Source organism: Gopherus evgoodei, chromosome 13 (assembly GCF_007399415.2).
Source record: "Gopherus evgoodei ecotype Sinaloan lineage chromosome 13, rGopEvg1_v1.p, whole genome shotgun sequence".
NCBI classification, from domain to species: domain Eukaryota; kingdom Metazoa; phylum Chordata; order Testudines; family Testudinidae; genus Gopherus; species Gopherus evgoodei.
In genome coordinates this window covers 7,926,634-7,951,183 of record NC_044334.1, presented here as the reverse complement: position 1 = coordinate 7,951,183, position 24,550 = coordinate 7,926,634, and the positions used below count along the sequence as shown (strand labels likewise).

The window sequence follows — 24,550 nt, the reverse complement described above, 5'->3', positions numbered from 1 at the left end:
ATCATCTCCTCAATGATGTATGTGATCAATAGAACCAAACCAGTAATGCACATAACGGGGAAAGGTTCATTTGAAAACTAGGCTGTATACCAGAGCTCAGATGAGTTTTTAGGTTTGTGATCTGGCTTAAAGAGCTCTGCTTTTCTTGAGGATTCTCCCAGAGAGACTTAATTTTTTCTGTGCCTTTTTTTTAGTAGTTCACAAAGATACAGGGTGACTAGTAATGTCTCAACACTTCTGCAGTTTCTCTTGGGTAAACCTTCTAAGTGAACATGCCTCTCGCTTCACATCCAGCAAACTGTAGCAACCAATTTTTTTTAAATAAAAGAATTGTTTCCCAGGCAACATAGAGAAGCAGTAAATATATTTTAAGCACCCTGCATGTATAGCAAGCTATTGCCCATGGAGACTAGAGCCAAGTAATGCCTGTGTCCAGAAAAAAGCCTCGTTCATGTTTAATTAAAGTACATGGAAAGATTGATTGGCAAGATGCTGTGTATTCTCAGAGGCAGGAGAAATATGTCAGTGAGTCGGGGCAGAGCCTGGACTAGGACACAGTAGGGCCTGGGCCTCCTCAGGTCACTGACTACAGGGAGTTCTGCAGATCGAGTTTATCTTTGCAAAAATATTAGAAAAAAATAGTATTTCTAAATGTGTCACCTGTATGGATATCATTTATACCTCAGTAAGTCATGATTATAAATCAGATCTAAGACTTCAGGTTAAACTTGGAGATTGCCCATCAAAGGACACGTGGTAGGATCCCCTGATTTAAAAGAATCTAGACTGCAGGGAGTTCCATGGTGCTCATCAGAATAGTACATATATAAAGGGTTACAGGAGCAGACAGAATGGCTCAGTGTGCTCTGCAAGACAGTGTTTCGCGTACTAAGGATAAAAGTTGTGGGGGCAGGCGGGAGGGTGTGTTACTATCAAGCAGGACCTGTGTCCCGGGTAGTGAGTTTTGAAACTGTAGGAAAGAATCTGTGAGCAGCTGTATGCTGTTGCATGGTTTCTCAGGTCACAAACCATAAAGCATAGAGTTTCCTACATTGACTATCAAGTCTGCTATCCTGCCGTGGCCAATATCTGATGCAAGCCGTGCATCTGGCCGTTTTGTACAATGCTGTATTCAGGGAGACATAGGGAATTTCCAACATGACCTCTGCAGCAATCAACTTGTCACGAAAGCGTGCAATTGTGTATCTGTTATTGTAGCTTGCATAGCTATGGTCGTCATCGGTCATAAAGTTTATCCTGCCCTTTTTCAAAAAGCCAACCACAGTAGTTGTGGTATCTCTTTCTGTTGCTGTTAGGATCTGAAGAAAACTGGAAGAGCAATCATAGAGTTCCTGGAATAGCAGGAGAACACAAATCAGTATATTAGTGTAACAAAGCTGTACCATGCCTGGCAAATGTATCATAAATCTTCCACTGGAAAAAAAAAAAAAGGGTTTGAACTTTTAATAAAAACAGACATGAGAAACTGAATTATCAACTGGTTGTTTTATGAGTATAATGGACACTTCTCAATTTGGTGAGCTTTAAATAGTCATTTAAATCTAAAACCTCTTTTAAAATCTCAGGCTTCTAATCCATTTTCAAATGGTAATGAATTTTGAAAAAGCAAACATTTATTTGTGTCTATAGTGACGTGATTCAGGATAGCCTAGGGTTACCTCTGGAGAAGTTTTATTAGCCACAGCCTGTTGGTTCTGTAGTTTTTGGTGATCAAAGCAAATTAAGCAGACAAGATTGAGATCAGTAAGAAAATCAGTCCATGGTACTGTTTGGTCATACATTTAGTTGCCTATTTATTGTAGGTGTTCGGAACAAATGGAATAGTCAAAATGAAACAAGGAAGTTTAGTGGTTAGAGTGGAGGATTGGGAGTGGGAACACTGAGATTGTATTCCCAGGTTTGTCACTGATTTGTTGTATGACCATGAACCAAAGTATTTTAGGGCTTGAATTTCAGAAGTGCTGAGCACACAATTTCCATCAAACCTTAAGAGACTCTGTCCCTCAGTTTACCCATATATAAAATGGGTTCAGTGTTTACTCACTCAGGGGTACTTGCCTCTCTGGGTATAGTCAGGCTCAATTAAATGTTTGTGGAGCACTCTGAGACCCTCAGCTGGAAGGTGCCTTTAAGACTTCATGGATGCACTCAAAACTTCAGGGCAATAAATGTGTAGCATCTAGATCCTCCTCCTCCAAAAGCACAGAGTACTAGTAGAATTAATGGGGAATCTCCATTTTTGTTAACATTACAGAGCCTATGACAGATAGTTGACCAGTTCTGATTCAGTCCATTAGAGGCCAGCAGTACTCACACACCCTCAAACAAGCCAACACAATAATCTTAATGTTATGATTGTTTTAAAAGTCCAGAACCCAGGTTAGGTCACTGTTTACATCAAATATATGTCTGCTGTGTATACATCTGTAATGCCCCAGTGCATGAAGTGTGTGTATAATTTCTCACAAAGATCATGCAGTATACCTCCTATCTGATATACTGACAGCTGAAGCCAAAATATCAAGAATAAAGAAATTCTCAAGACACAAGCACTAGGTAAATCAGATAAGGATGGACAGAAGACTGCAAGAGACAGAGACTGAGAAGATGTATTCACAGAAAGAGAGCTCAGCCTGGTGGTGCAGAAAGGTGTACTGTAGTGGTGGTTTTCATTGTGTACAGCGAGAATACTTACAAACAACACTGTCCTACAAGAGGCCAAATCCTACAAACTTACCCAGATACCAAGTATGATAGGATTGGGTTCTCTAGTTGTACCTGTGCTTCTATCGGAAGCATCATGCCTGTTTAGAATACATTTGTGACGAGTTGGATCACAGAAACCCCCTTGGGGCTGCCAACTGATGTACCAAGACTACTTCTGCCCCTGCTTTCCCTGCCAGCTTGGGACTCCAGAGCCCTGCCTGGATGTGCCAGACACGCGTGCCAGCCACAAACACAGACCCAGGTCTGAATCACGTCCTGCAAACTGCAAGCTTAACTGAAAGCAAATTAAGAAGTGTTCCTGTCTTTAACACTCAAATGCCCAAACCCCAAATAAATCCGTTTAACCTTGTATAAAGCTTATACAGGGTAAACTCATAAATTGTCCACCCTCTATAACACTGATAGAGAGAGATGCACAGCTGTCCCCCCCCCACCATATTAATACATACTCTGAGTTAATAAGTAAAAAGTGATTTTATTAAATACAGGAAGTAGGATTTAAGCAGTTTCAAGTAGTAACAGACAGAACAAAGTGAATTACCAAGAAAAATAAAATAGAACACACAAGTCTATGGCTAATACAGTAATAAAACTGAGTACAGATAAAACCTCACCCTCAGAGGCATTCCAGTAAGCTTCCTTTTACAGACTAGTCTCCTTCTAGTCTGGGTCCAGCAATCACTCAGACCCCTATGGTTTCTGTCCTTTGTTCCAGTTTCTCTCAGGTATCCCTGGGGGTGGATAGGCTATCTATGGAGCCAGCTGAAGACGAAATGGAGGGGTCTCCCAGGGGTTTAAATAGACTTTCTCCTCTCTCCTATGCAAAGTTCAGCTCCAAGTTCGAGTTTTGGAGTCACACAGGCAAGTCACATGTCCATGCATGACTCATAGCTTACAGGTAGCAGCCACGGTTCACATGCTGCCTTGAAGGTCCTCAGGTAGACATCTTATGTGGATCGGAGCCTTCCAAGATCCATTGTCTTTTAAGTGCTCAATCAAGAAGCACTTAACTGGTACATTCCTTTCTCAAGAAGCTGACCAAATGCTTTACTCAGGCTATTTAGAAATCAAGCAAATACACAGCCAATATTCATAACTTCAGACACAAAAATGATGCATGCATACAAATGGAATAGATTCAGTAGCTCATAACCTTTACATAGATATGTTACATGGCATATGTAGAATAAGACATATTCCAGTTATGTCAGATATACATTCATAAGCATATTTCCATAAAGCTGTATGGGGTGCAACATAACATCTGCTGTTGTCAAACTGACACAAAATTCATTCTTTCTTGTAACTGTTCTAATAAAAAAAATAAAGTTATGCCATGACCTTTGCAGACTGAGGTCAATGAATTTGGTTTGTACAGGATTTTCTTAAAAGGACCCCCTCAGGAGGAAGGGGGAGGGGGGAGGGGAATGGTTGCTCATTGTTTATACTAGCCATGGAAGGCTGAAACCGAAATCTGTTTCCTATCTTTACTAATTGCTTTCTGTTGCCCCTGCACACAATGGATTGTTGTTATAGAGCTGCCCTTGAGTGTTGGGTTGCGGGCTTGATTTTTATTTTGTTTTGTTTTTAACAGTGAAAAAAAAGAGTATGGAAGTCCAGCTTGTTTTGAGAAACAAAAATACATGGAATTATATGAGCATTTGTCAACCGTTATAAGAAATCTGTGCTTGGGAAAGTCTCTAATATATTATAGCATTGAAACCATTATAGTTAATGGTCAGCCTTGCCCCTCTAAAGAGTTTTTTTTCTAGAATGAAACCTAGCACAGTCTTAACAAAATCAGATCTCAGATTTTTAGAGTAGCCAACAGGAGGAAAAAATGTTTCTGGGGACCTCAATCTTTGCAAAACAACTCAAAATAAAGTACCAAAAATGAAGCTGTGACGTATGGTCCTGAATCTGAGCTTGTGTATTTGACCATTTGAAAAGGAATTCATTCCTGTATGCCCAAAATATTAATGCTAAAGTGACTGCTCTGGGTTCAAGTTAACCATTTCTGATGATGTGTTATCAGCGGCAGGGATTATTTTCACCAGTCTTTCTCTCGAGGAGCCCATTTAAATCAGGGTTAGATCATCTCCCGAAGCCATTGGTATTTAGGAAAAAATGTCCATGACACATCGGAGGAAGGGGCTGCTCCACAGATTTTCAGTATTAGTATCATGGGGAAAGGAGTGGAGCTTCCATCCATGGATGCCATGTTATATTGTGGTGTTCTGCCAAATGTTCTGTTTCCATTCATGATACTAAAGTCACATTTCCAAGGAGTAAGGGACATTTTCAAAAGTTATCTTGCCTAAAGTGTAAATACTGGCCTCAATATCCTTGCCATTTAGAAGGGCCCTGTCCCATATTAAAAGGTGACCCAAAATCAAGGGTTGTTGCCTTTTGATGATGGCAGTTTTAAAGAAGAAAAGTCCTTGTGGCATTGGGGAGTCTCTCTTTGTAGTTGGGCTAGCCAATGCGGAAGATTATACAGGGATGTAAGGAGAAACTCTTAGTTCTGAAAGTAGAATCCATTTAACTGGGGCACTTTCCAGGAACGATCCACTTCTCTGGAAGTTAATAGTTCCAAGTTTTAAGGCAGCATGTGTTAAGGGGTAACTTTAAACACATCTTTAGTCCACATTGTTTCTGATTTTATTGGTAACCACGTGTTGGGATCTACTTTGGCCATACAGAATGATGCCAATCAATGGAACTTAGCCTACTTCGTTTAGAGAGAGGAAAAGTGGTGGTGTGGCTGAAGCCTAGAAGTGGGAGCCAGGAAGTCCTGAGTTCTATTCCCAGATCCATAACCCAGTCATTGTGTGACCCTGGGCAAGGCCCTTCATCCGTGTGTGTGTGTCTGTCTCTCTCTCTCTCTGTCTCATTTCCCCACCTGCAAACTAAAGGTAATGATACTACCCTAACTCAAAAGGGCACTGCAAGGCTTAAATCATTAATGTTTGTAAAGTGCTTTAAGAGTCTTGCAAGGAATTCACTACGTCTGGGCAGCTAAGTATTATTTATTTACTCTTACAGCACTTGTTGATCACCATCACTCTATTATCCTTCCCTGCTTGGCAAAATTTGTGAGCTTAGATACTAGAGTGATGGGAGCACTAAGCATGCTTCAGATATTACCCCTTTTCCTCCCAAGTTAACCTTTGGTCCCTGGCTTATATCTTCTATTTTCAGGCAGTGTTTAGTGCTGTTGTGGTTTTTCTTTTTTGTCGTTGTTGTTTTGTTTTTGTTTGTTTTCTGAACCAGCCATTTTAAAATAACATAAAAAAGCCAATAGATCTCCTCTTTACAGTTCAGGTAGTAGAACACCTACTTGTCACTTAGGGGCAGAAAAGCAGTTGAGAGTCATTTGTGATGTTGCTCAGGGTGTTTAGTACCGACTACATGGCGGGGCTACGATTCCATTAAGAGGTGCTGTTTTCTTTCCTTCTCCAGCTCCTCCTGTTACAGCTGTTGCTGTAGTATACAGTTTAAATATTCTTTATGTTGTAGCAAGGAAACCAAACAAATACAGAATTGAGTTTAATCTTGCAAAAGGTTTATTAGTAGTGTACTGTGCTGAAACATGCTGTACTTGTGATTCAAAACGGCTCCGACAAGTTTAAATATACAAAGGTGTGGCTGGCTTCCCTCTTGGGACGGGCAGGGTCATTTTCTGCAGTATAATCAGCGCTCTCTAACTGGCCTGTCTTTGCACCTGGGTTTTATTATGATCGACTTTGCTGCAGGTATCCTTTGAGTTGAGGTTTGCAAAAGCTCAGCTTTGCTATTGAGAATCATCAGACAGATGACTGGGCTAAGGGAGAAGTATGTGGGTTCCTTGGGAAGTTGATTGGGGCATTGTGATAAGAAACTGAGGAAGAGTTGACTTTTAAAAAACAATCTAACAATTAAGCAAAAGTGCTTTTCAGATGTCCAATATAAATATATATTTGCTTTGCTTCCTGAGTTTACTTGCATGCAAAAAATACATATCTTGCTTTTCTTCCACTCCAGTACAATATGGCTAAGTAAGCTACATCCACTATCTTTGTGTCTCCAGTTTATATCGGCACATGTAAAATGCATGTCCAGTTCACTTTGTGCATTGTCTGTTTAAAATGCCTTTTCTCTACTTCCGTTTCCCCCATCATGTAAACTTAGCTGTTTTGAATGTCAAAAATAGCTGCAGAAAACAAGTGTTCAACCAAAAGCTTGCAAAATGAACAAAGGTTTGGTGAAAATACTGGTAATTTCAGGACCGTTTTGGTGATGGTGAGATCTCACACAGGCCCAATTTTAACCACAATCTCAGGATTTTGTAAAAAGAACTTCCCAAAAGAGAATTGGCATTGTTTCACACAGCTCTCATATCCTTTGGCGAGTGAATGTGGTTTACGGGGTACAGGAGCAGGGTACTGAGAAACAGGAGCCTTGGTGTCTATTCCCAGCTCTGCCCCCGTCTTGCTGGGTGGGGGTGACCTTGGATGAATACCTTACCCACTCTCTGCCTCAGTTTACCAGTGTTTAAAATGAGGATAATATTTCCTTACTTAAAGCTATCATGAGGAATATTTAATGTCTGTAAAGTACTTCGATCCCCAGAATTATGGCACTGGATATAGTAAATGTGGAGAACAAGCTTTAATATTAATCTTCATTGATGCGGGTTGGGCTGAAGCCTCCAGCAAGTGTTAGAGAGGATCCCGGGAAGCTGTTCCATTCTCCCTGATCAGTGTTTGAGGCTGGGTTACGTTCTTGAAGGGTACGCAAGTAGGAATGTGACTAGCACACAGAGATGAATGAATTTGCACTGCTCAGTGCGAAACAAAGGCTTCCTTCAGCTAGATATGAAACATAAATCCAGGGTTTGCAATAACTGTGGTTCAAACACAGGGTCAGGCTTCTTACAGCAGAGAGACAATGGGTCAAGCTCCCTGCTGTGATTGGTTGCCTGTGGGCATGAGTTGAAGGCTCATACCCGTATGGACTTCTCCAGGCTCCCATCAGAGTGTCTCCTTCCTGAGTTTATAGCCCCACCCGCCAAGGGAAAAGAGGGGCTGCTGTCGAGTTATCTTGATAACCAGCAGGAGTTTCCTGGGAGCATGCGTGGGGAGAATGCTGATGAACCCAACTGTTGGCAGCAGCTATGGGGCCTGTGACTGCCTGAAACGGGGACTTAACCCCTGGTTTGACAGGAGCTGCATGGAATCCATTGTGCTGCCACAGGGGCTCTAGGAGTTCTTTATTCTTAATTCAGATCCTGCAAACGGGAATAGTGAAAATACCCTCCACCCCTTTGCACTGCTTCATGGCCTCTTTCCTCCTTCTGCCGTAGGCAAGTCTGCTTCTCCTGTGACTCATGCACTGAAATGACAGCTTTTCTGGCGTTCCCTGGGTTCGTCCAATGCTTAACTGGCTTTGCAAGCTGCGCCATTTCTCGTTTATTGATAGTCTGAAATGTTTGATAGGAAAATACTTCTGCTCAGAAAACTGCAGAGGAGTGGTTATGCTGTTATGGGGAGAATTAGCACCCTGGATGGTGCTCAGTCGCTACGCAGGCTCTGTGGGAGTTTTGCCAGGTAGGCATATTGCTCTAGGCTGTACAATGGAAAATAACTTGTAGCCAGACCTTTCTTGCTAAGTCCCTGTGCTTAGACCTTAATAAGTAAGAAATAGCATTGGGCGTCTGTCCTTTTCACAGGGGCTTGGATATCAATTTTGTGTAGCTATTTCCTATATAGACATTTATCTAGAGACTGGATTAAGTTAGTGTGACAGTTTAAAGTACTATGAAAAATCTGCAGGTAAAGTTACTGCAGGCAGCAAGCAGGGGAAATGCGGGGATGCTAGTTGTCAGTGCTGCCACTATCCCCCATCATCCTTCAAAAAACAAAATAATATGAACTTTATTACAGCCAGCTGGGCTAAGAGTGCTATTTCAGTTACAGTGGCCACACAGCAGGCCCAATGCAACTCTCACAGATGTCAAGGGAGAAACTCCTATTGGCTTCAGTGGGTATTGGATAGGTCCCAGAAGACAGCCTGGTGCATACAGTGGAGCAAATGTTTCCAGACAGTTTTCAGAACTCTGGGTAGTGCAACTGCAGTTGCTGGGGTAAGCCCATATTGATCTGTGACCTCCTTAAAGATCAGGCCCTCTAGGAAACACTGGTTTACTCTGAACTAAATGTTTATCTTCATTACCTTCAACTCTTACCTTTGCTGCTCTTCTAATTGTGTTTATTCTTGAGCCATCATCATTGTCCTCAAAGCATCAACGAAGGAAGCATAGACAGTCCGTACCTCTGGAATTTTACAATCAAGGAGCCAAATTATGCTCTTGTTTTAGAGGCACAAATCTGGAGTGAGTCTTTATTTGGGTGGAGTTGAACCAGATTTATGTCTATGGCTTAGAGAATGGAATTTGGCCTTAACTGAATTTTCACACTTATTGGGGAGTATTCCATGGCTGATGTGTTTACTATGTCTTTTTTAATATGCAGACTTTGATTTATCATCCAGCCACCTTGTAGGTAAGTAGCCACATGAGAGTTGAGGGCTGTTAATGTGGCATTGTTGGAGGATCAGACCTTTGAAGGGGCATTATTTGTGTCTGAAATGTTTCTCTTGTAATGAAGAGAGGCAGATCATGTAAGTAAGCAGTGCTTTCCTGCCTGTATGTGGGATTGCTGCTAATCCACTATGGTTGATTTGTTGGAGTTTGCAGCATTAGTCCTATGTTGCACTTGCTTCCTGCATATGGGATAGTTCTCTAGATAAGAAATGCAGTACTGTTTTTGGCTCTTTAGAAATGTCTTTGGGTAACAATGGCGCAAGCTCTGGTGGAAACGCCAGTGATTGCTCTGCTGTGAATTAGGATTTTAAAAGGTTCTTGGTAAAGATGGCTTTGAACTAGAATTTGAATACCCTCAGGATTGTGAACAGTCATATCCTGACTTCCCAGCTCCTGGCTGATTTCTAGTTACCAGGCTACGTCTGAGCTTTGTGTACTTTATTTGGATTGAAGATCCCATAAGACCCCACCTACTGGTAAAACCTTAGTACCAGTGAGAGAGCGCAGAGCAAAATCAGTATAGCATTTTCCTTGAGCCATCCCAAAGAAAACATAGTCTTTGAAGTTCTAAATGGCTTAATTTCAAAATCCTGATATTCCCGTACCCAGGGCATTGTTTGCAGATGCTATTAACTGAAAAAGTAACAAACAGTTAAAAACCACATATCAAGAATAAGAAATGGTAAAGTATCAAACTGATGTTCAATAAATCATGGTTTAAAAAAAGGCAAATTAAAATTTAAAAATAAAAATACTTTTGGTTTGAATTGGTACAACCCCCCTCCAAAAAAAAGCAAACCAAAAACCCGCCCCAAAGGAATGATTACAGAACGTGCCATACATAAGTAGGGCTAAAGAAGAATCCTGCTGCCAACCATTCCATTTTGTGAAATGCCAGCAGTTTTCACAAAGTTTTATTAGGGTCTGGCTACACTTGAAATTTCAAAGCGCTGCCGCGGCAGTGCTGCGAAGTGAGTGTGGTCGGAGCGCTAGCGCTGGGAGAGAGCTCTCCCATCGCTGCACGTAAACCACATCCCTTACGGGTGTAGCTTGCAGCGCTGGGAGCCGCGCTGCTACACTGAGGCTTTACAGCGCTGTATCTTGCAGCACTCGGGGGGGGGAGGGTTTCATACCCCAGAGCATGAAAGTTGCAGCGCTGTAAAGTGCCAGTGTAGCCATGGGCTAAGAAGATGAAAGTTTGAAGGATGTAAAACTTGAATCAGCAGCAGCTGTTCTATGTGCCTGCACATTCTCAGAGATGTGACCAGAGACTGGCAATTGTCTATGCTGGGACCGAAGTGTCTTTCTTCCACTTCCAAAAACTGCCGAACCTCACCCTGCTGCTATTGTAGTGGCATTCCAGTACAGCACTAAAATACTAATTTTGGCTCCAGACAGAACGGTCAGTTGTCTCATGTTCATGAGGCAACCAACTCAACTCCTCTCCCTTCAATAAAAATAGAACAACAACAGGATGGGCTTAGTTATTCTTTCTGAAAGATATTGGGCCAGACCCTGGGCCCTGCTTGGTGATGCTGTGGTGGATGAGAATTATTGGGTGTCATAGAGCTTTTTTAGCAGTTCCTGTTCTACCTACTCACCTCCTGCTCTGGAACTGTGTGAGGGAAAGGGTCATGGCCAAGGCACCCCTATAACCCACTCAGCCTGGCTGCTGAACAGCCTGTGGGTCATGGGCAGCCAGGCATAAACTAGAATATCTGCTCTTCCTTATGCCGGGGACTTAACTGGTCCCCCGGCCAGCCCTTGAATTAGGGGAGTGAAAGTGGCTTAGTGATAGCTGAGCCAGAAGACGATCTTCCTCTTTGTTGTTCTGAACCTAAATAATCAATGAGCAGTAGCTGGGAGTTAACAGAAATTATATACCTTGTGTGTAAATCGTTCAAGGACCCAGTATTGCCTAGAGTAGCAACAGGGGCATATATGCAGGAGGGCTGTTAGAGAGGAGCAGTATGTTTTGTTACACAGCCAGAAGAAGAAATCCCACCAATCTACCAGTGCAGCTCAATTTGGACTCCTTTGCATCAGCTTGCAGTCTGCTTAGCTGAAAATATCCTGGAAACCCATAAATTATTTAGGCATTATTAGAGGCTGGGTTCCATGTTGCAGTCAGTATTAGGAATGATTTGCAGCAGCAATAAGATCTGACTTGTAAAAATGCTGCATCACTTAATGGGGTGGGGGAATCAGCCCCCTAAATGTACTGATTGATTGATTTAATATGTAAAAGTTCTTGATTATCCATGTACCTTCATTACTCTGGTGCAGTGTTGAAGGGAGGAAACATAAGTCTCTTCTTTTCTGAAAATCACCATAAAAGGCACTTAACAGATATTCAGAGTAATTATTTTTGAGATTGAAACTCTGAAGACATTATGCAGTGTGTGAAACCTTGTTGTTATTCTGTTGGCGTTACGGATGAAAGAAGCAACAGACACAGATGTTAAACATTCACCACAGCAGGACATAAGGATCACAGACTTTGAATCTCAGTTCCATTATTAGTCATCAGCCCCCACTAATTTGTCTCTCCTCCCATCCTTTGCTTCCTGGGCAGTTCTAGGTACCTGGGCAGTTTTCTTGTGGGATAGATTGTGCATGCTTTCTCAGTCCCTAATCAGTCTTTAGGCAAGGTAGACCTCGCACTGACAGATTCCAGTGTAGAGTATTGTGAAGCCATGGTGATAACACCATGGTTGAGAGTATAATATATTTTTTCCTTTTATAAAACCGTCTTTAAACCAGTTCTCAATGTTTGTTTTAACAACGGCAGTGTTCAGATTTGATACCTTAATCCTGGCTTTTATGCAGCAGAGAAAAGGGTGAAATGCTCCTGTTCACTTGGCAGTGTTTTCACAATTGCAGGCTGGGTTTTTTGTTGCAGCTTTGTGTTCAGAAACCCCTGTTTTAAATGTGATTTTGAGCCTGGGAGCTCTGCAGGGTTGGTGTCATTCTCCTCAGCTCCATGGCTGAAGACTCCGATTGGCAAACGGACCACCACCTAGCAAAGAGGGCAGGTGTATGCGGAGGGCTATTGCTCCCTTAGCCCTTCCTATTACTACTCGTAGTTCTCTCACTTGGTGCTGTTAATGTAGGTCTTATTTTCCTACTCAAAAAGACCTGTCCTTAACTCGAGTTAGCTAACGCACAGTGAAATGCTAGTGAAGATAAGGCGGATTCAAGTTTTCATATGAACTAATGAGGAGCATGAGATGAGGTTCCCCCACAGTATTTGGCTGTGTTTCACAACAAAAAAAGCTGGCTCTTCTTTTTTATGATGGTGGGATCACTAACATGCGTTAGTGTTTTAATGGACACAAGGCATCAATAATTCTGACTGTGCAGTAGCTAGGTGATGTCAACCCCGGCCGTGATTGACATGGGTATGGCGTTGACCTCACTTACCTGTGTCATGGTTAAAACTACAGGTGCCTTGTCTCCACTAGGGTTTTACACGGGGTGGCTACCGCATGTGAGTTATCTCACAGTAAATCACATCTTTGTCTGGTAGTGAAGACAAAGCCTTCATTGGCCCAAAGGGCACTGGCTAAACACAATCACACACAGTCTCCTCCTAAACTCCTCCAAGAGGCCCCCACAAAAGCTCTTTGACTTGAAGTGTGTAGGAGCAATAGATTCTTCCGTAGCCATCTTAGGGGATGTCTTCACAGCAGCTGGGAAGTGCAATTCCCAGTGCAGGCAGACAGCTCAAGCAAATGCCTAAAGCTATGGAGGTCTGGAGAGCAGCTCGGGCTGTCTACTTGAGTACGTACCCAGGGGGTCAGTGGGATCGCAGTAGGGCAGCTAGCTCGAGGTCACACTGCTATTGTGAGGTGCTAGCTCAAGCAGAGCTAATACATGTCTGTCTGCATAGGGAAATACAGTAGCAGCTGTTGTGCTGCCATACCCAAAGTTAGAAAAGCCATCTCGAAGCATTCTTGGCCAGGCATCACACTTCCCTAGGTGCTGCCCACAAATTGCACAGGCTTCCAGATGGCAGTTTCTTTAGCAGTCCGCAGCCATTGGATTTACCATGGAACAGATCCAAAAATGCCCCCCTTTACTGTGTCCCTTCAGGTTTGCGATGCCTATTTACAGCAACCCCCTGCAGTTACTGTTCTCTTAATGCTGCTCATATATATTTTTGTATCCAGTTATTTTTAGCAACATGATGCGGAGGGACGTGGGCGAGGAACAATGCTGAGAGAGTGGGGTCTGCGTAGCTCTCTTCAGCAGAGCTGAGCCTGCAAGAGCCTCACCAGAGTGGTTCTGCTGCAAGCCTTCCATCAGGGCGCTCGTGACATTTTTGTGACTGTTGCTTGAAATGTGCGTAAAATAAAGACCACGTGGAAGCATTTATCATTTAATCTCAGAGGTGTTCCTTTTTATATCCATTTTTTCTAAACGGCAGCAGAGGGGGAATTATAACTTATTTTATTTTTTTCCCCTAAACTGATCCATGACTTCACTATGTATTGCAGGTCTGTAATGTCTCTCTTTATTTCATTTTTTCATAACCTCCAGGCACAGCGTAACCTTAAACATTAATTTTCCAACTACCATTCGGCTAATGGACTTCCCTGCTGTTAAATCCCCTTGGAGTTAGAATGCCAGAAGCTGAACTGAGCACTTTGGGGAGCTCACACTGTAGCATCATTAATACAAGAGAAAGAAAGAAACACAATATTCTGTACGCAGATGTCGCAGGAACAGAGTAAATGGAAATGGGTGTAAGATACTGTATTGTAGCTTCATATTAAAAACTGTTTCATGCATCATTTTTTGCTGCAAGCCAGTATTTGGCTGCCCAGTGAACTATAACAAGATTTAACAGCCACAGTGCAGTTGTATTGTATTTGGACTGATTCCAGCCTTCTGTTGTAATAAACATTGGCTTTACAATGGGCTCTTAAATTCTACAAGTGACGTCAAATTGCATCTAATAATGGAAAAAAGATTAAGTACTGTAAACTCAGCCTTTTCTCTTAATGTTTTCTTCAAGTCTTGCATTGTCTTCTGGTCTGTGTCTGCATCCCAGTGCACCATTATCTACACGTTCCGTATCTGAGTGAATTTGTTCTGAGCTTTGCATCTTAATAGCATCACCTACCAAACATGCCCACATCTTCTTTTGTTTTTCTCTTGTATATTCCTGAAAATGTGGGACTAATTGTACTGCAGGCTAGAGACAGATATGGTGTATGCAGGCATTCTGCAGCAGCTTTTCCTCCTCACAGCTCTTCCAATGCACCTTAACCCATTCCTGCATTCAACACACCACTCCAGGGAGGTACTGGATTGTGCCAAATTATGTGGTGATTCTGTGATGTGGGCAGATGTTGTGTAGGGACCCAACTCATGTTCACATGTGATCTAAGGCAAGTTTTGAAACTGGGGTGGGTGTTTTATTTTTTATTTTTTTAAGGGACATTATCAACCTGAATTGTTTGTAAACTAATTTAAAAAACTATCATTTGCTGAGACAGATCCTTTTAAACATGTATAAGTCACACCATGCTGGTTTCTGCTCCCTTATGTTTATATGGATATTTCCAGTTAATTAGTTTATTTTTTGCTATATAACTATGTATGAAAACTGAGACTATACAAAAAGTGCTGTCAAATGCACAAGGTGGACCAACTGAAGAAATAGCGAAAAATATTTTTAATGCTAACTACTTTCAGGAGTAGGTGTTTATAACAACCCTCGTAGTCACAAAGTTATTGCACAGAAATGTTTTTTCAACTTCTAATGTGAAAGTTACATGAACTAATTACTTGCTCGTGCATAACATCACGTTTTTTTAAAATTGCACAGTCTTCACATGCTCTTCAGCAAACCCTTGCAAACAGTATTTTTTCCTGAATAAAGTAGCACTTAGCAACTTTGGTCTTAGGACCCTTACGCTATCTTTCTCAGCAGAGTTGGTATGTCCGTGTACCACTTGTAGTGTTTGCAATCTTGATAGAGTTGGGATGGGGTGTGATACTGTCTGCCTTCCTGCTCACTCTCCCCTTAGGGACCTCTCACTGGATTGATAGGATTTTAAAAGAAAAACAATTTAGGGAACAGCTCCTTGAAATGTGGTGGCTCGAATGAACATTCTAATGCAGTTGGGACGGACTTTTTTGTGGGGAGAGTGGAGGGGGACGACACAAAACTGATCCAAATGCGAAATATCACTCTCTTCACGAAGAAGTCATTTCAGCGATAAAGAAACCATACAGAAGCTAAAGAGGGACTCTGAGCACAAGGGACATGGAATTTTTAAATGGTCTCTAGGTAACACCTTTACAACCCCCTGAAATATTATTTAGTTGATTTGTTTGTATTCCATATTACAATCATTTCCTTGTTAACTATCATTCATTAATTGATACTTGAGTTATGAATGCTGATAGTCTTAAATAGTGCGATCTTTGGGGGAGAGAGCTGTTTCGCAGGGAAAGGAGGCAAATTCAGTCACTCCCATTTTTTAACCTAGTAGGTGAGTAGTATAGCCTAGTGGATAAGGCACTGTACTAGTACTTGGGAGACTTGGCTTCAGTTCCCAGCTCTGCTGTGGGGTGACTTGAATCAGTCACTTGCCCTCTGTGTGCCTCAGTTTTCCCATCTGTAAAATAGAGGTAACGATACCATGTTTGTGAAGTGCTTTGAGTTCTACAGATGAAAAGTGCTATGTAAGAGCTAGGTATTAATAATAAAATAAACATTTTGGGTGTCCCTGTCTGTGTACATGTACACCTTTTAATTCAAATTGTGTGGGATATAACTCCTACCTGCAGCTAGAAAAAGCTATTTTGTATTGCTTTGTGCTTTTAGGATTTATTTCTCCCCTAACGAATATGTTTAATATTAATTTCAGCATGGGGCATCTATTGCTTCTGCTGTTTAGCTCATTTCAGTCCTACCTCAGCTCTGTGTACTGCAAAGGCAGCTCTCAGAAAATATTAGCTGATCAAAAATTAGTTGTTGAGGTGACAGCTGGGAGAGCTTGTAGCAGCTCAGCTGGGGGTACAGCAATAATGGGTATTTATAGCTTGAATTTACCAGATGGTGACTGGTTTTTCCACACTGGATCCAACTGACAAGCTGAGCAGCCAGAAGACAGTAAAAAAAATGTTGTGTTTTTTTTGTTGTTGTTCTAATCCTCAACTCAGACCTTTTAGGGTCATCCATTCAGCTTGATCAGGGTTTGACCTTCAGGCCTTTTGATGTTTAAGTATCTGCCATTAATAGTCTCAGCACTCATTAGCTCTTATTCCCTAATTACAAGGTTTCAGTTGTCATCAGTCCTTCAGTAAAGCCCTTTTGCAGTCTCTGAAGCTTCATTTAATGCCAGGGAGGCTGTGGCAGTCGCATCTCAAACCTCTGGTATCAAACAACCGATACGTGGGCTGGATTGAGGTGTTTAGATGCATCTGCTGATGGATTTGGATTCTGCTGAATCTAATCTTTTTTCTTTTTAAATGGAAGTTTCCAAGCTTTTTATTGTGAAGGAAACCTTTACCATCAGAACTCAGTGAAGTGAGAGGAGGGTGTCTTCACAAAGCCTGAAATTATAGTTCAAAGGGGGCACTGACTTGACTCATCTCAGTGGAGTATTAACTCTGAAGCCCAAGTACGATGCTTTAAGAGCCTGACTTCAATTATTTTTAAGTATAAAATTATGCACCTGGCATATATGCAAATAGTTACTGCAGTTCTGTGTACAAAGGAGTAATGGCGTATAGGAATAGCCAAATAGCAGTGGGCCTAAAAATGACCTGTATCCACTGCACAGCTTTTTAATGTTACTAACTAGCTTTGAGTGCCTCAGATTTTAGTGCCCTTCAGGAGCTGCAGGTGCTCAGCACCTTGGAAAATCAGGCCCAAGATGCCTGAAGTTGGACAGCCAAAATCCAGAGCCACTCTTGAAATGATGTCCTCAGTTGCAACCTAATGGCCATATTCCACCTCTTTGCACAACCCCCCACTTTTAGTGGTGGGGATTCAGCAGTGGATTGGGCTAGTCTATACATCTGTAGACCTGGCCCACAGACTATAAATAAACTTTCATTGGTCCCAATTCACTGACCATTGGTCCCAATTCACTGACTGTTGACAGCCCTGCTCTAGAGCCCTGTTCTGATCTCTCACTGGTGGTCACCCTTAAAAGCTTTCAGTTTTTGCTTTAGATAACTTTACCTCTGTGCAGTATTGACTATACTTGGTACCGGGAATACTGCAAATACCAAGGTCATGCTATCTGCTTATCTATGACAATCAAAACGTCTTTACAAGGACAGCCGCTGTCCATCAGTGTGAATTCGGAATAACACTGCTGATCCATGCAAATTGGGAGTTAATACACTGAATGTATCTCACATCTGAATCTGGATAATATCCGTATTTTATCCTTCCCAATACAATGTGTTTTCCTGGATTGCCACTAAGTCAGACTGCAGTGTTTTACACAGGTTGCTATTTTTCAGGGTAAAGGCAGCCCAGACTCCAAATTTTTCCAGATTTTTTAACTCAGACTGACTTAAAAATTGGCTTTATGTGTGCTGAGTGCTTGATGTCCCTCCCTCAGGACCAAGCTGCTGATCCTAATCCTGGGTACATTGGCTCCCTGGCATGCATAGCTTGAGGTTGAAAATGAAATCCGGCATTTCAGCTCAGTTTCCTTCAGAAGGGTAGTTGCTTCTTTAGACTATGTTTTGTGGAGGATGTGTATGCAACTGCCATGGCAGGCTTCCTTAAGGATGGGACCCAAGCAGTGGAACAGAGCCACAGGAGGAATTCAGAAAAGTACAGTCCAGGTGGGCGGATCCTCTGGTCCTGCTCTTCTGGGGAGTGTTTGGTGGTTCTAGGCAACAGGAGACTTGTCAGTCGCATATTGGACCAAACCTTGGCTCTGAACACACTGAACTTTTAGAAAGGCCATACCTGGAGGGGAGCTTTGCAGTGAGGGCTTGCTCATCTCTCATAAAAACTGAGATGTGAGCTAGATCGCTACCCATTTCTGTAACCAAGACAGACTATTCAAGGGGGGCCTGACACTCAAAGACCACGTGCAAGTTGAGGCTGCTGATGGCTGCTACTGTATGTGCTTGCGGCCCTAAGGCCTTATTTTTTTTTAAGGATGCAGTAAAACAAACCATCTTGTGTGTTGGTTGCCTGAGTCTGTCTAAATTATTATTTATTACCTGTCTGGCACTGAATTATAAACACTTTTTCTTCATCCCGGTACCTGTTTCCTGCCATTTTATTGCTCCTCAGATGCTCTTTTGTTTTATTCATCTCTTATAATCAACTGAAATACCCTTTTTTTAACAAGTGAGCAAAGACAGGCAGGTGATGGATGCACCCTACATGCGTGTGACACCATTTCAAAGCATCTGAAAAAGATTTTAACTTATCTTTTAAAAGATCACTATGTAGACTGCTCTGTTCCACCCCACACAAGCAACCAAACGTTATGTTAAATCTCAGGTGAACTCTTGCTTTAAAAGTTCGGATGCCAGCTTTTCCTTGGAAGGTCAGGTCCATTCTGATCTTGGGGGGGGGAGGGTGTTGTTCAGGGCCTATCTCTATTAAATATTATTGCTTTGTTCCATAACATTAATTAAAAGCCTCTTAAGGTTATCTACACCCCATTCTGGAATGTTCTCCTAGTGGATTAGCCTGCCAGAGAAATTATTTTGGTAGAGTGCACACACGTGTGTGCTTGACAGAAGTATTCCCCGCAGGGTCTGTCATGTCAGGGAAATTTTTCCTGGGGTTTCGCTGACAGGAATAATAATAATAATTTAAAAGCAATAAAATGGCATGAAACAGAATTAAAAATGAAAAAAAAATCATTTAAAATTCAGTGCCAGGCAGGTAATTATTCTGGGCAAGTCAGTGAGCAGTGAGATAGGTTTGTTTTATTACCTTCTCTCAATAATAAAAATAATAATAAAAAAGACTTAGAGCCCTATGTAAATACCCCAGCAACCTTCCACCCCCATCCTGCTAACACTTACACAAGTGTGTTCAGTGTTAATATGCCCATTGCATAAACTCCGGAATGTGTGTAGGTGTTTGCAGGATTGGGCCTAAACTTGCTTCTTGGCATGGCACAGTGTGGTTTAGGCACAAGACAGGAGTGAGGAAGAGCCTGGGTTCTAATCCTGGTTCTGATGCTCATGTACTCTGTGATTTGGGCATATCATTTAGTATCGCCAAGCCTTATTTAATGTCAATTAAGTGCAGTGTAAGTGCCAAGTATCATTAGGGGCTCTCAGTCAGAATGGTGGGACAGGAACTCAGTGCTCCTAGGCTTCCTGCCCTCTGTTTAATTCACTAGATCATGTGGCTTTTGTGGGCTCACTATCACTAAAGCGAATTTTAGGATTTAATGTATTATCTGTATTAAGCTAGGCAGGCATCTTGCTGTGTAATGAGCTAGTGGACTGTGCTTTCCCTCTACTGAACAGCTCTGGCCTCTGTTAGCAAAAACATGTGAATTTGGAAGCTAACGTTTAGTGTAGGTGGAATCCTTTGATGAGGTCGGAGAACTCAGCCACGCTTTTCTTGGAGTTATTACAGTAAGTTTACCAAACGTTTTGCCCTCGTGTACATAGTTTTTCTGTGGTATCAATCTTGAAATGCCTTTATTTTCCATGTACTGCACCTTCGCATTTCTAAATACTGCCTCTCTTCAGGGACAGCAGCCAGATTGTCATCAGTCACAGCAGCTGTTACAAGAGTCGTACAGTGTGCATTCTCATGGAGACTTTACATGGAGTTCTTGTTGTTTTCATTAATCTAAAATCATTCAGATTGAAAGTACGTGTTTTGTTCTTTGAGTATGGAAACATTAACGGTTTTTACTTCCTCTGTTTTGTTTGAGGGGGTTAAAAATCTTGTCTAGTAGTAGAACATCTTATTCTAACTTTCTACATATACACAATAAATATTGCAAACCAATATTCACCTGATTTTGAAATGAGAAATGGAAGTACATGTTATAGAAGCATGTTATTTCTTTTGTATAAGTATAGTATCTTACTTCTGTAAAAATAACGAGGAGTCCTTGTGGCACCTTAGAGACTAACAAATTTATTTGGGCATAAGCTTTCGTGGGCTAAAACCCACTTCATCAGATGCATGGAGTGGAAAATACAGTAAGGGGTGTGTGTGTGTGTGCGCGTGTGTGTGCGCATATATATACAGCACATGAAAAGATGGGAGTTGCCTTACCAAGTGAGGGGTCAGTGCTAACCCAGCCAATTCAATTAAGGTGGAAGTGGCCTATTCTCAACAGTTGACAAGAAGGGGTGAATATCAAGAGAGGAAAAATTACTTTTGTAGTGCTAAAGAGGCCAATGCAGTCAAGGTGGAGGTTGGCTATTTCCAACGTTGACAATAAGGTGTGAGTATCAGCAGAGGGAAAAATTACTTTTTGTAGTGACCCATTACACACACACTTCTTACTGTGTTTTCCACTCCATGCATCTGATGAAGTAGGTTTTAGCCCATGAAAGCTCAAGCCCAAATAAATTTGTTAGCCTCTAAGGTGCCACAAAGACTCCTCATTGTTTTTGCTGATACAGATTAACATGGCTACCACTCTGAAAACTGTTACTTCTGTAAGCAAGTGTAAGATCCTGAAATTTCTCACCCTGTGAATGAGTCATTAAACAATTTTTTCTCTGCTTTTCAATTAGATGTTCTTTTATGAAAAAATACATGTAATGTAACCAGATACAAAAATCTAGGTTAAAAGAACATTATTCAGGTTAGAAAGTCAGTTACTCAAAAGATTTAAGGTCCCCTACGCAGCTTTCTTTCTGTCTCCTTGTAAACACAATAAAGGGATTTTTCTTCTGTCTTTTGCGAGAATTAATCGGAACAGTTTCACTAAGCAGATGTGACAAGAAGCATGTATGCTTGCTGTAGAAGGAACGGCATTTGGGGTTTATGTGCTGGGGAAACTGTTTTTAAAAATCATTTATTCTAGTGACAATGTTATCCCATAATGCTGCTGAGGTCGGTGTTATCTTGGATAATCTGCCCATGGGACTACTAGACAGATTTACACGTCTGACTGCCAGAGGGAGTTTTGCAGTCACGTTTCAGTGTTCTTTGCTCTCTCCTCTCCTCACCTTTCTTCTCTCCATTTCTATGTTTTGTACTGCTGCAGCCGCCACCCCTCATCTGCCGTGTGCTGGCGGTACTCCGAAAGTTGCTGTCTTAGCCCTCTGTTGATCAGTCCTATTTTCTTTTAAATTGCACAGAAGCTGTGTATTGTAGGACTTATTTTCTGACTTGAAGTTTGATCTAATGCTGTTAACTTATGCTATGGGTGTGTAAAACAAGTTCTGCTATTGATTTCAACTGAGGGAGGATTTCATCCCTGGACTTCATTGGAGGGAAAAGAGAATGGATGCTGTTAATAATAATGGGAAGAAAAGTACGTTTTTACAGACCTCTTTGTTAGAGTCCAATTTAAGTTCTCCAATGTGGTGTTACCGAGGGCTGAGGAAGTCTCCTAATTAGTCTCTTTTGTTAGCTGCAGAGCAGTCATGTAAGAGGATAAGAAGATCTGAGGTCTCTGAGTGGCTGCATCTCTGATGTGTCACTGACTTTGGAGAGAGACATTTTTGTCCTACAACAAAAGCTTCACTTTCTCATTTTCAGCTGTGTCATATCTCAGCCATGGAGATGTTACATAGAAAAATCTGATTGATATGGTGGCGAAGGTCCCTAGGGCAATAGCTTTGAGGGTGTCCCCTGCAGCAAATAAAAATTCTTCTAAAAGAGTCTGTTCAACTTGATACCGGTTCCAGAGTAACAATCAAGGGATTTTTCTTCCTTGTTTTAAGAAAAATTAATGTCTCTGGAGATTAAATTATTACATTTAATAAGTGCAGAAAGTAATTGCATCTCTCTGCTTTTATTTCAGGGGTGCTCAATGCACTCATTTTCCATTATTTAAGGAGTCTCTACTAGAAATATCTGGATTGCATTTCTGAACAGACAAAAAGGCTTGGACTTCAAGATGCTTATAAAGGAATATCGTATTCCAATTCCAATGAGTGTGGAAGAGTATCGGATTGCCCAGCTGTACATGATACAGGTTAGTAATGGTTCAAACAGACATACTGATGGGCCCACACTGATTTACACACATGATATTATGGTCTTCACTTCCTGTGCAAAAAGTGATGTCTTGATGAAGAACATAATAATCTGGCGTTTCCGGCAGACTTTTCAGCTAACTTTTTTTAATGCAGTTTTGCTTTTAAAATTTATTTGACCATAAAGGCTGGATCCTGCTGTCCTTAAACTGGCAAAACTTCCTCTCTTAAAAGAAAATTGGAAGTAAACAGATCTAGTACAAACTTGGGAAGTATCACACTTTGGGTAGGTTATTCCTGTGTAGGGAGGCACTGGACCTTAATTTTGATGTGGAAAAATTAGTTCATTATAACTTTCAAAAGGCAAACTAAAAAGAGCTTAGCACATGATTTACATACTATTTCTTTAATAATTGTATGTAAGCACACAGATCCTGTCATCTTAGCTTAGGCACAAAATTTAGTTTTTATTAAATCTAATGTAAATGTTTTCATAACTTTAAAAAAAAATAGGAAACAAAATGTTTGTTTTTGTAATCTCAATCGTCCATGCTCCCCCTCCTAAAAATGGAAATCCAAAAACAATGGCCTTAGGATGGTACATGAGAAACCCAGCAGTGAAACTTACTAAAAAGGAAATTGTCCATCTAGTTTCATTGCCCATAAAGCTGAAGAAAATGCAAAAATGCCCTCAATCCAGCAAAACACATCCTAACTCTGAGCACACAGAGCAGTTCCATTTTTATGTCAGTGGGACTGCTCCAGAGGCTTGTAGTTAAGCATGTGCTTAACTGCCTTGCTGGATTGGGACCTAAAATGAACAGCATAGATGGTGAAAAATTATTCCAGATATGAGAGATTATTTTTATTATACTGTGATTTTTATTTTTACAGTGCCCCTTAAAAAAAAAAAAAGAATAATTCATTGCTAGACTTGAGTGCCAAGCAGTGCACAGCATAACATGTATTCTTCAGTATTATCAAAGGACTTCTTTTTTCTGGCAAAAATATTTGAGTACTTATATAAATTGATAAATGGATTTGTAACTTAATATTAGCATACTTGAGTAAACATTTTCTCAAGGGCCTTAATTTCTCTTTAGCTTCTCCTGAAGCTAAAATTGTTTTGAAAAATGTCATGTAATTATTTTCTCATGACTTTTTTTCTATCACATTTGGATTAGATGTTTAAATAAAAATCATACTAAGGGGCAAACATATTAGCTATGCAAATATAACAGCAGGCTAAGGAACCCGTTGAAGAATGGTCTCATTAGTGGGAGAGATTCAACATACTCTTCGTTGGGGAGAATACTTGAATACCATATGCCATTCTGGTTGCCCCATCTAAAAAAAAAAGATACCCAACAACTGGAAAAAGTACAGAAAAGGGCAACAGAAATGATCTGGTGTATGGTACAGCTTCTGTCTGAGGAGAGATGAAAACCACTGAAACTGTTTAGCTTAGAAGAAAGATGACTTGGGTGATAAGAGAGGTCTATAAAATCATGAATAGTGTGGAGTCAGTGAATAAGGAAGTGTTATTTATCTTCACATAACACAGGAACCAGTAGTCACCCACTGAAATTAACAGGCAGCAGGCTTAACACAAAAGGTGGCTCTTCTTTCTCACAATGCACAGTAAACCGGTAGAACTCGTTGGCAGAAGTATAACTGGGTTAAAAAAAGAAGTTCATGGAGGATAGATCCATCAGTGGCTATTAGCCAAGATAGTCAACGGCACAACCCCATGCTCTGGGTGTCTGTAAACCTGACTGACTGAAGCAGGGACTGGATGACAGGGAATGGATCACTTGATAATTATCCTGTTCTGTTTGATCCCTCTGCATCAGCTGGCCACTGTGGGAAGAGAGGGTAGTGGGCTAGATCAGAGGTCTGAAACACGCGCCCCCCTTCCTGTGGCCTGTGCTCGCCTCCCCGCCTACCTCCAGGCCAGCGGTGGGCAAACTACAGCCGCAGGATTGCCCCCCTTGAGCCCCGCGCCGCTCCCTGAAGCGGCTGGCATCACGTCCCTGCGGCCGGGGGGTGGGGAGAAGCAGAGGGCTCCGTCCGTGTGTGTTTCCCTGGTTC

At 41.5% G+C, this 24,550-nt stretch overlaps 1 protein-coding gene across 15 annotated transcripts in view; it reads left to right on the top strand.

Moving 5' to 3' along the window:
• The window catches only part of PITPNM2 (phosphatidylinositol transfer protein membrane associated 2), a 191,432-nt gene that overhangs the window by 75,332 nt on the left and 91,550 nt on the right, over nucleotides 1–24,550 (top strand). For 14 of the 15 annotated variants that reach the window (XM_030582797.1, XM_030582795.1, XM_030582793.1 and 11 more), the window contains one exon: nucleotides 22,285–22,458. In XM_030582797.1, the coding sequence (XP_030438657.1) occupies nucleotides 22,381–22,458 (78 nt within the window). In that variant the 5' untranslated portion in view covers nucleotides 22,285–22,380. Of the gene's footprint in view, nucleotides 1–20,144; nucleotides 20,166–22,284; nucleotides 22,459–24,550 lie in introns of those variants that run through there. The other variant, XM_030582789.1, reaches the window with a different exon arrangement.